Consider the following 12,231-nt stretch of genomic DNA (forward strand, 5'->3'; position numbering starts at 1 on the left):
CGCGGGTCCGAGCGGCCGCTGCGGGCGCCTCGAACTCGCGGGGCAGTGCCGCCAGGGGGCGTCGGCACCTGCCCTTCCCGCTTTCCTCACACCGAGCCGCTTTGTATCGAGCAGGCGAGCAGGCGTCGGGGATCCTTTTTGCTTCGGTATCCGTGGGGTAAATTTCAGGAGTTAAAATTAGAAATTTGAAGAGAACGGAAAAAAAATAAAAAACAACAAACCGCCATTGGATTTCAGTTTTTGAAAAGGAAAAGCCAACGAAGAAATGATACATTTGCAGAAGCGTTAACTGACTGCTGGAACACCGGATGCGGGTGCTTTAGGAGGATTTGTACTCCAAAAACTTTTTTTTTTTTCTCAATTGCACGTTGATAAATATTGAGTGTTTTCGAGTAACAGCTTACAGTATGTATTTAATGCCCTCATTGCGGAAATTTCTTGAATGTAAGTAATAGTAAGTCCGCCATTTTGAATTGTTTCATGTAACACAGGATGAATCTTAGGTGCCTGTTTCCTTGAGTTCCTTCAGTTCTTTCTGTGGATTTGTTTTTAATTCATAGGTTTTTAAGGTCACCGACTAATATTACTGTTCATAGACCTAAATTCTCCGGTGATGATTTTTATACCCGGTGGTGATTAAAGCGGGAGAGAATATGTCTTGTTCGTGTTTTATTGTAGTTTTTATTTCTTGATCACAACTATTGTGGAAGTGAAAATTACATATGGCAATATTAGAATTAATTTAAAACATTTTGCAGCTTGGCTGGAAAAGTATAAATTAGTATGTTTTTTTACTTTGATTAAGAAAATGTTCAATTTCCTTTTTTTGTGCTGATTATCACCATAGTTAGCTTGATAATAAAAAAACTCCTTAAAAAAAAAGAAAAATTATAAGTCCAGCAATAAATTTTACTAGTCACAATTTTATTTACTTTAAAGAAAGCTCTCAGGGAAACTTTAAAAATTAAAATTGAGTTATTGGGAATGTATATGCTTTGTGTGATTTTTTTTTAATACAAATTTGTTGTGAGATTTATGCCATTTTTCCCCCCTGTGGATTTGCACAGATTTGATAGAGGAATTGTCTATAAATTAACAAAAGAACATGTAATAATCAGTATTCCATTTAGACCCTTGTGCATTTTCACTTCTTCTAAAATTATTTATCTTTGCATGAATGAAATACTGCAATCCAGTACACCTAGTTTCCTAAAGAGCTTTAGGAATTAAACTGACACAAGGCCTCTTTCTATTCCTCAGCGGGGAGGGGAACAATACCCCAATGAGTAAGAAGTTTTACTAGATTTTTGCATATTACAAATAGGATCATTGGTTGCTAATATAAAAATTTAAAGAATTGAATCAATTTGTAATGCATATTGGGTATTGAAACTATCCATATTTCTTGATAGATCTGGAACCAAGTGATCCAATGATTATGTTCTCATTAATCCTTCTCAGATTGTAAGTTGTCTTATATATGTTCTATCACCAAACTTCTTTCAGAAAGAATGAAAAGTTTTATATGAATTTAATCAGGATTTCAATACAAAATATTCTGGAATATGGGGAAACATGATAAATCCTATATTTTGTAAGTGAAGCAGATTGAGCTTTAAAATGGCTGTGCTCAAAGCTAGTTTTCAGAATGATTTATTTTTTAAAGAGTGTTGTCCATGTAAGTTCCAAAAAGCCACCAGAATTTTAGTAAATACAGTGGATCTAAGGTTTTTGTTTTGTTTTTGTGTTGACGCTGAAGAAGGAGATTAAGATCTTACCTGCCTAAAGCTTCAGTAACGCTTGGTATCTGATCACATCACTTTTGGAATTTCTAGCACCGAATATCATAATTAGCAAATCATGATTAAGGATAAAATAAGTTATTATATAAAACAGGTATACTTAACAGTCTTCAGGTATAGGGACTTAAAAAATGCTGTGCATAGCTACCAATTTGAGGATTATATTAACAAGCTCTGATCAAGAAATGATCTATAAACATTTATCGTAGTCCATAGTTGAGTTCATTAAGGAAAAAGAAAAGTGAGGATACAGATATGAATCAACTCAGGAGTAACGAAAGCTATTGATTTTTGAATGGGGTGTTAAAATTTTGGTCAGCTAAAGGGCTTTCTTATTTGGTATTTTTAGTAGAATTTAATTTTCTTTAAAAATTCTTAAATGTTCAAAGTTTTTAGGTTAAGATGTTTTTAAACCTGTACCCAATTCTCTTGCCTTTTAAAGGAACTATAGTTTGTTTATTAATAAGTACTATTTTTTATTAGCTATAAAGAATTTCTAGCTTGCCAGGCTGGACAATGAAAATTCTTTACATTCAAAGACTTAAGATTGATGTATACAAACATATCTAGGAATATGTGATATATAGAATTACAATGGTTTGAGAAACTTGCTCAGCACATACATTTATAATAGTATTTACTGTGCTGAATTTCCCTGACAGAACACACTATGAAAAGTCACTGACCATAGTGCTGAATCAAGACAGCCATATTGGCCACTGCTAAATCTAACGGAAAACTGTACACAGAAATTGTGTAGAGGGTCAAGTGACATCATAACTATAGGAAATTAGAGATACATATTTCACATGCATTTTTATTAGATTTATACTTTTATATCTAGTTGATTCCTATTGCAACCAAACATTGTGATAAATTTTATTCCCAATTAATTTACTGTACAAAATTGATTTTGAATAATATCAGTAAAATCAATAGGATCAATGCTAGACATTTTCTCTTTCTTTGAAAGCTGCCATTTCCACATAAGACATTAAAATGAGTTTAAGTACGTAATGAATGAATTAAAAAACTGCAATTTTAGTTGATGCTGTTGTAAGATTAAGTATGAGCTTCATGTTAGCAATTTTTATTTTAGGTTCATATTCTGGCACTATCAAAATAAAAAATGTGATTATCAAATGTAGTCAAATTAGAAATCACTCAGGCAATAAAGAAAAGAATATAAATTTTAAAATTGTAATGAATTTGATCTAGCACTTTGGGGAAATTTTCTATTGTTTGAAGCAGGACAAAACCAGGCTTTCATTGCTTACAGTAATACATTGTGTTCTACATTGTGTGAGATGTAGAATTTTAGTAAATACAGTGGATCTAAGGTTTTTGTTTTGTCTCATTTGTATGAGACAAGTGTAGAAATTACCTGATAAGGACTGTTTAATGCATTTACTATTTCAGTGAAAAGTACTATTTTAAGAATAGAACTTTGACATTATTTTCCTAAAAATAGAATGGGTTGATACACAGGATCATCAAATTAAGGGTCAAAGGTGACAAACCAGGACAAAGGGCATAGAGCTCATTTTCAAGCAATCAGTTTCTAGTTTTTTCATGGCTGAACAAAAGCTTAATTATATAGAAAAAAGGACTTAGTGTTGAATGATCAATTTTAATGGTGGAAAAACATGTTTTAAATTTTCTAAGTATTTTCAAATCAGTATTTCTGTTATGGATGTGTTTGAGAATACAGAATTGAAATGCTTTTATTTTTTCAAATAATTCTTGTATTACAATATAATAATTATAATGTTTGTTCAGCTCTTCAAAAGTATTTCAGCTAAAATATTCCATATTTTATAGACTAAAAAATAGACTAGGGGTTTTTTGGGCAGATTTCAAATTTTATTAAAATCTACAAATTACTGTTTTTTTTTTAACAATATTTCATTGGCTTAATCTCCTCTGCTAGTTAAAATGCTATTATTTTTGTAGAATATTACATTTATTATACCATATGTCACTGTCAGTGATGGAAGGTGAGCATCTCTTTATTATACTGAAATGTTTTAAAACGTGTTTACTGAAAATATTTAGAATGCACTGAAAGTTCTTACTCATTTTATATTTCTGGCAATATTATAAATTTCTATTTACTAAGAGTATTGTGTATTAAAATTTGAAATGTGCTTCAAATAAAAATTTTCTTAATATTATTTAAATTGTGTTCAATTTTACTTGGAATCATTTTTTGTGTACTATATCAAGAAGCTACTTTTAACTTTTTAATCTTAAAGTTATGGTGGGCCCTTAAAATATATTGATTAGCCTTTTGAAGGTGGGAATTTTGGTTCTTTCTTTAATCCACTATTGCTTTCTCTTATTTTTCTTTTACTTAATGTGAACTAAGCAATAATTCACCTATGAGCTTTATTATATAAAACTATTGTTTTGTATATTGGAAAATATAAACATTTGCACTAGAAAAAACAACTGTAGTCTGCCTCAATTGTATGGAGGCTCAACTGTGTTGTTTACATTTAAGTTAAATAATTGTGTTTACTAATTAACATTTGTGCTATGACCATTGCTTTCACACTCTCTCCAGTATGCTAATTGACTAAAGTTTTTATCCATTGAAATTTCTATTTTATAGAATAAATTCTTACTACAGCATTTGAAGAGAATGATAAAACTGCCCATATCTTTCTTTTATGAAACCAATAAAATTTCAGTTTGTAAAATGATGGAGAAAGTTAAATTTATCTCTTGTGATTCAGCTATATTACAAATGTATCTTCTCTAACTTAAGGTTGTTTTATATAATGTATTATAAGTTGAATAATATGCTTTGTAAATATGAAAAAGAATGCAACTCACTTGAATCTAATGTATGAAATATGATATGTCAAGAGTTTTGTAATGTTTTGAACAACCAATAAAAAAAAAATGTTTTTTTCCTGAATAGAAAATTTCCCCTCTCAAAATAATTTTCAAAATGTTTCACCAAATATGAATTTGTGAAAATGTCAATAACCTAAGTTTTTTAATTATATAAAGTCACATATAAATATTTGTGTAACTTTCATTTTTAATAGATTATTTTCTTTACCCGTATATAATTGAGAATGTAACAGAGAAGCAGCATGTACAAATTTACAGTAGGATTTTCAATTAAATATTGTAAACTATTTTATGTTGTTTTTGCCTAGGATGCATTTGAATCTAATCTACTGACTAATTTGTGAACTATAGTTACAATAAGCTTTTAATTCCTATTTAATATACTCTTACATGACACTGTAAGAAAACATTTTGATAAAGCACATATGTTCACTTCAGGGTTGAATTTACACATCTAATATTTGTACATGTTATATCTTGAGTTTAGTCAATGTAAATAATTTTTGTGCTTTAGGTTTTACTCCGATGTTTGTGCAGTATGTTTGCTGTATAATTTTAAGTAATGTCATTTAAAAAGGTTTTCTCAACTATTTGCATTCCAAAGAATGCAATAAATGTACTAAAGTATAAAGTACATTGATAGTTGAGACATTCAATAGACTCGTTTTTGTTATAAACTGCAAAGTGAATGTTCAGCAAATTATAGTGTATTTTACAACTACATTATTTTAGAAAATACTGGTAATAGAAACAAAGTTATCTTAACTATTTTTTAAGTGTTGAGAATTGTGATAATAAGTAATGAAAAGATTTTTCTTTTATTATGGTTAATGCTTTTGTCAATCATTAAATCCTTTTTTGCTGCTGTAAAGTGACTTTTGCACTTTATTAATGTTAGAAAAGTTAAGATATAAATTAAATTCAAATAAAGTTTTGAGTATTATGTCATGAAGTTGTATTTTATTTTTATTCCATCCCTTAATTCTCTGGGCTTAATAGCTTGGCAGTTTTGAATGAATACCATAATGATCCATTACATTCAGTTACAAGTAGTGAATTTTAACAATGAACAATATATAAAATACGTGAATATTTTAATATACTTTAATTGGAAATATTAAATCTAAGAATGTATTAGAGGAGAATTATCAGGCAGGTCTATCCATTGAATCCATATGTATATTTTTAGGTTTTCTTTTTTCTTTTTTTTGTGGTATTGGGGATTAAACCCAGGGCCTCATACATGCTAGGCAAGTGCTCTACCACAGCTATACCCCATCCCCTCTATATTTAAAAGAAAGAAAATAGGAAATAAGGAAATACACACACACACATGATTTATAAATATATTGGAATAGTTAAATGATCAATTGCTCATCAAATTTTTTCTTAGGAAAAGATGACTTAATTTTTTTTGTGTGTGAGTGATATTGGCCAAATTATATTTTTATATTGTGTGTATGTACAAATATATAACAACAAATCTCTGTAAAACTAATGCATCAATGAAAAAATGCAGAAAGAGAAAAAGAATAGAGCCCCCCCCCAAAAAAGCCATCTTAGTGTCAGCTCAAGTATAGAAATCATTGAGTCATTGATTTCATTTAAAAAATATATATTGAACACTAAAGAATGCTGGGGTTATAATAAGGAGCAAAGTGTACAACAGGCTCTGCCACCATAGAGCATGGAGTTAAGTTGGGAGAAAGAATGCTTTCATATGCTATTACAGTAAATTACAATACAGTATTACATGCTAAAGGCATGGTACTCAGTATGGAACAGTAAGAAAAAGAGCTCTAAGTGGAGAGCTAAATGATGAACAGGGAGGACCTAGTCCAGTGAAGGGGCAGAGAAATGTATTCCAGGATTTCACAGTTTTAATTAGATTTGGTTTCCTAATGAAAGTTGAACTACGTTATATGAAATATTTTCCCACAATTGTAATGTTAAGTAAAAACACCCACATGTAAACAGCTGTTCTGGAATATTCATACATTTAAAAATAATTTTTTATTGTTACTTCAAAAAATAGTCATATAAGAATATGAACATTTAAATTTTAAATAAATTATATGACATTTACTTGTCTCATCCCTATCATGGTTGTTCAATTAATATTGGGTGGATGGATTGTAATATTCACATTTAAACCTAATTCTGCTTACCAACTCTTGTTTTTGAAAAAAATTCATTACTTATCATCAGTAAAATATGTGGCTCAAGAAGGAGTAGAAGGAGTGAGTAGAGTGCCATGCTCATGGGTAAATCTTCAGTATCACAAACTCAAACCAAAAAAAAAACCAAAAAGATGTCAGTGAAATACATAAATTGCTTGTGAAATAATTCTCATTTTACTTTTTCCTTTGAAAATGAGATAATATTAAAACTATTAATAACTAAAAATATCTGAAGGTAAGTTTGGATAGTGAAAAATCTGAATATCTTTACCATTCAAGTTGACTGGCTTTTTAAAATACCAAATACTCAAAACAGTTCTTGAGTTAAAAAATATTTACCAGTTATCTTATGTTTATATGACTATTAAACCTATCATTTATAATAATTTGTTCAAATTAGTTGAAAAGTTTATGTTATTAAAAACCTTGTGTGCTATTGTGTTTAAACATCTTTAAAGATACTGGTTTGAACTTTTCTATAAATACAAATAGATAGGTTTAAGCATAGGCTGCAGGCTATTAGAATAAAAAAGTAATAGGGTTTAGCTGAAATATTTATAACATTCTAGAACACACACATAAACTAGAAATACGGTTCAAATGTAAAGGAATACTATTATAATATGTTTTAATAATGAAGTTAAAGTTAGAGTCTGTCATCTTGTGTCTTGGTTGTAAACACAGGATAACTGAAGGATTTAATGTACAGAGGTTCACGTGCCTTTTGTTCACATTCTTTATTCAAATCTTACTCAGTGGGATTGTCATCCTTTGTAAGAAGAATCTTGGGTCAATATTCAGTAGAACTCTTCACTTGGAAAAGCTTCCATTTCCTTGTGAGAAGAAAATTAGATTGCAACTTAAAGAATTTGCACATAATAGTTTTTTTTTTTTTGGGGTGTGTGTGTGTGTGTGTGTGTGTGTGTGTGTGTATGAGTTTAATATAGTAGACGTGTCTAAAAGTTAAGGACAACCCTGTGTGGTAGCAGGTGAGTGGGTGCATGTTCAAACCAATGGGTTTCCAAACCTTCATAATTCTGATCTAAGGATAAATATGATAATTCCATGGCAACCAGGAGTTTCCCTTTCTTTTTTTTTTATTTATTTTTATTTATTTATTTTTTAAGGAGTTTCCCTTTCAATTGCTAATATTGGATGGTCTCTTTATTGCAAGTTTCACTTATTGTGCATTTGTTAATGGATATATTAGAAACACCAATACTTTTATTTTTAAATGAACACGTTTTGTTTTATAAAATCTGGGTTAATGTATATTAGATACCTTCAAATATACTTAGTGACTAAATGTATTAAAGTTATTTTCTATCAAAAAGCATTTGAATGTAACAGAGATTCAGTATCAATGGTATATAATCATCATTTGTTTCTGATGATTTAAATTCCAAAATATACCTGAGGAGAACAGTTTAGTTCATGAATAAACACATAATGTAGGTTAGGTAAATTTTAACTGTGGTTGAAAAATTATTGGAATTATTAAATTACAGCATAAAATTAACAATGTTACATTGTTTATGAAATTGTCATCTTTAACTCCATCTTAATAATCTTGTTTTAAACGTTTTTTTGAACCCATGTCTTTTAATAGAAATAAAAGACAAGTTTATGCCAATTGGTTGTCTAATTTGCTAGGTGAGTTTTAAACTGTAAAAAAAAAAAAAAGTTTACAGGTCACTTCACAGAGTCAAAACTTGGACATTTTATTGCTTTCTAATGATCCATTAAGTTGAAGAAAAGGCAATTAAATAGGCAATTAATGTAGTACTGACTTGAGCTCTCTGATTTTAGGTTCTTCAGAAGACGATGAGGTCATTCAACCAGGTTTCATCAGCCCCAGGTTAGTCTGTTTTTTAAATTAAATATTTTACCTAACTGATGTTTTATAAAACCACTAGTGGTACATGAGAGAACTTGACAGGCCCTCTAGAATTTTCCACTTTGGCTTTCTGCCTTGGCAAGATGAGCATCATGTCCTACCAGACTCCATCTAGATCAGTCCATCTATAAAACTTGTATTACCACCATATTGCATGGATGGCATCTTCTAACTCCTTTTCCCTCTGATTTTAGCAGTATTGGAATTTATGATTCCCTTTTTTGAATTAAAGCTATATAATAACATTTAAATGCTTATGATAACGAATGAAAAGTATTTGTGGCTTATTCATTTTTGTAATTTCCAGTAGGCATTAACACATATCTGTTGAATTAAACTAAAAATAGAGACATGGTGTTGTTTCAAATAATTCACTGTAACATAAGTTGTACAATATAATATATTCAACTTTTGTGAGAAAATTTCTCTATTTCAGGAAACACCATTTACAATGTTTTTCATGTATATATGTCAAAGTTTGTTACTAATCCTACTGCAAAACTGAGTCTTTTTGAACTTTTTAACATTTTGATATATATTTTCACATATTATTGAAGTTAACTTATATCACACTTTTCCAGAAAGTTTCATTTAATGATATTGTGTTACTAATTCTGCCCTGATGAATTTAATACTTTTTTGATTAGTAGTACTTTGAAAACACACATGAGAGCTGATAAAGCAAAGTTTATGAGCATTCTAAAGTACAAATAAAATTATATTCTATTAAACTGAACAAATAAGGATTGTGAGTAACCAGAGGAAAGCTGTAAGGATCAGAAGGTTTAGTGGAGGAAGCTGGGATAGGTACTGCCATTTGACAAGCACCACTTTTTTCTAGAATGAATCCTTTAACATGGAGATGATGCTCTAATGAATATTATGAAAAAGAAGAGTTGCAAAAGTTGCTACATTATTTTAATATACCAACTATTTTCCCCTTATTATTGATTGTGCATTTTCTCTAGGGGCAAATAGGGGGCAGTCCAGGGACATTTTTTTTCTTTTGGGAAATAGTGTTAACACCAATGTGTTAAGTGACTGCAATAAAGTTTCATGTCTGTGTTTCTTGTGATTAAAAGGGAGTTGGAGAGGAGAGGTACCACTTTCTTCAAAAGGAAGGTTATTTCTAAAGTTTACATTTTAATCTAAACCACTTTGAATATCAACTGGGTCCAATCTTATTTCATAGATGAGGCCCAGAGAAAATTGGTGACCAAGACCACAGGTTAGTGAATGGGACCAGAACTCTGAATTCCAGTTTCTAACTGGTTGCTCTTTTCCCACAGATTTTCTTCCCACACAAACCTCCTTAAAACCCAAGATTTCTTCTCACTTTTCCCATCTTTTACTCCCCACTGTTCTTTTTCTCCCTATTTTTGTAATACCTGCCCTCTCCCCCCAAAATAAACAGTATAAATATTGAAATAATACCTGGGATACAGTACATAGTCTTCTTTCAGTTATTTCTTTTGATGTGATAAAGTTTAAAAGAATAAATTGATTCAAGGCTTTAGGGAGAGTGAAAGAATTATATATTTGCATTATTTAAATTGTGGTTTTCTGGGGCTGGTGTTGTAGCTCAGTGGTACAGAGCTTGCCTTGTATGTGTGAGGCACTGGGTTCAATCCTTAGCACCACATAAAAAATATATTGTGTCCATTTACAACTAAAAAAAAATTTAAAAAATAAATTGTAGTTTTCTTCACAAACTCCGAATATTTACTATAGATCTTCATCTTTAAATTGCTGGGCATAGTGTGGATGTCTGTAAGCCCACCTACTCTGGAGGCTGAGGCAGGAGGATCACAGTTCAGGGTCAGTCTGGACAATTTAAGGAGACTGTCGCAAAAACCAACCATCCAAACAATCCTAAAAAATACATGTTCAAGTAGTATAGATCAAAAATAGTGCCTTTTATTTTTCAAATAAATCATAAAACTTTTTTGTGCTATTCTAAGCAAAGAAAGGCTTATTATTATGTGATTTTAATAATATTATTAATTTAATGAAAATCATTTAAGCAAGTATTTGTTGAGTGTGCTTGGAAAATACTTAGAAGTGGTAATCATAAAATTTTATTTCTTTTCTATTTATTTGGAGCGAAGTGTGTTAATATAACAGTTGTTTTTGAAATTTCTTTTCCAAAGAGGTATTTTCTACAATAATGGTGGTCCTAAAATAACGCCCCTTTTCTGAAATGATTTTGTTGCTCTAAATATTTTTGTTGAAACATAACTGACCAAAAAGAAGGAAGAGTTTATAAGTACTTGTTTTTTGTTTTTGTTTTGTTTTTTAAACAAAAAGGCAATTTGAGTGGCAAACTTAAAATTTAATCCTTACCTGTATCTCCACAATTTTGCTTAGTTATTCCCTGAGAAATGTGTTAAGAAGGCATTACAGAAAATTTTAAGATTTCCTGCAGCCATGAAAAATTCTAAAAGGAACAGTTGTATTAAGCCAGAGCTTGCTTGTCTTCAGATAGGAAAATTAAATGAAAACGTATTTCTGCTTCTGGAAACAAAAACAACGTGCCTGTATGTTCTGAGGAGCCTCTACCATAAGATTAACACGGGTAGTCGGTACTCCTTGTTTAATTTCATGTTTTTAATGTCAAGAAAGTAACTCCCAAGTGGTGTCCTGAAACGTAGTGGCTGGCTTCATCCTCCCCGACGTGTGGGTTGGCAGTTTGCAGCGGGAACGATGAAAACAGGACAGACAGGGTTCCCCAGAACCAACTAGCCAAGTGTCCAGCCCCTCCAGTCGGCTTTACCAGACCCTTAGAAGGCACCGGTTGGGGTGGTGATGTTTTCACGGCTTCCTGATAGGATGGGTAGGACTGTACTGGGGTCTGTTTGAAGACAGCTCCATTTTAGGCACGGCCCGGTGGGGGCGGGGACAGGCATTTTCTTGGGTCCTCCTATTCTCCCTCTCCTCTTGACCTTACTTATCTTAAATTTAGTAGGTTCTGGCATCCTATAAAGGACTCAATTCATAATGTATATGTGGAAACTGAGTAAAAATGCTAGATTGTGCCCGGTGTTTTTGACATAGTTGTGAAGGCAAGGGTTTCTTTTGTTCTTGGGAACAAGACGACAAATGTAAAAGTCTCTTAATTAGTAAGACAACATCAGCTTTTTGAATGGCTGGAATTCTAGAGAGGAGGTGGTGATATGATGACTAAAAGGAAAGGTGAGAGGAAGTTACTGGGCAGGAGGTGGAAGGAAAGGGGAGATTTGCTGGCCAGGGACTAGGGGACTCTGTTGCGAAGGGGGCGCGTGGAGGCTCGGGAATTATAGCCGCGCAGGGGCTATGGACTGTGTCTTATTTGCCAGGAGGAGAGACCGGAGAGTCTGTAGTGCTGCAGACCTTCCTCCTAGTTTTAAGAACCAAGCATTGTTTGTGCTTTTATAGAAGTTATTCATTGCTTATAGTTGAAAACAACCACCTTTTGGTTTCTTACATTGCACTGCGGGGGGGGGGGGGCGGG

General features: G+C 31.6%; 1 protein-coding gene across 1 annotated transcript in view; it reads left to right on the plus strand.

Annotated features, from left to right (window-relative positions):
• Positions 1–12,231, plus strand: part of Lin28b (lin-28 homolog B) — a 121,307-nt gene that overhangs the window by 108 nt on the left and 108,968 nt on the right. Inside the window, exon 2 of the mRNA XM_048800328.1 lies at positions 13–157. Coding sequence (XP_048656285.1) covers positions 13–157 — 145 coding nt within the window. The remainder of the gene's footprint in view (positions 1–12; positions 158–12,231) is intronic.

This window comes from Marmota marmota, unplaced genomic scaffold, assembly GCF_001458135.2.
Source record: "Marmota marmota marmota unplaced genomic scaffold, marMar, whole genome shotgun sequence".
Classification (NCBI taxonomy): domain Eukaryota; kingdom Metazoa; phylum Chordata; class Mammalia; order Rodentia; family Sciuridae; genus Marmota; species Marmota marmota.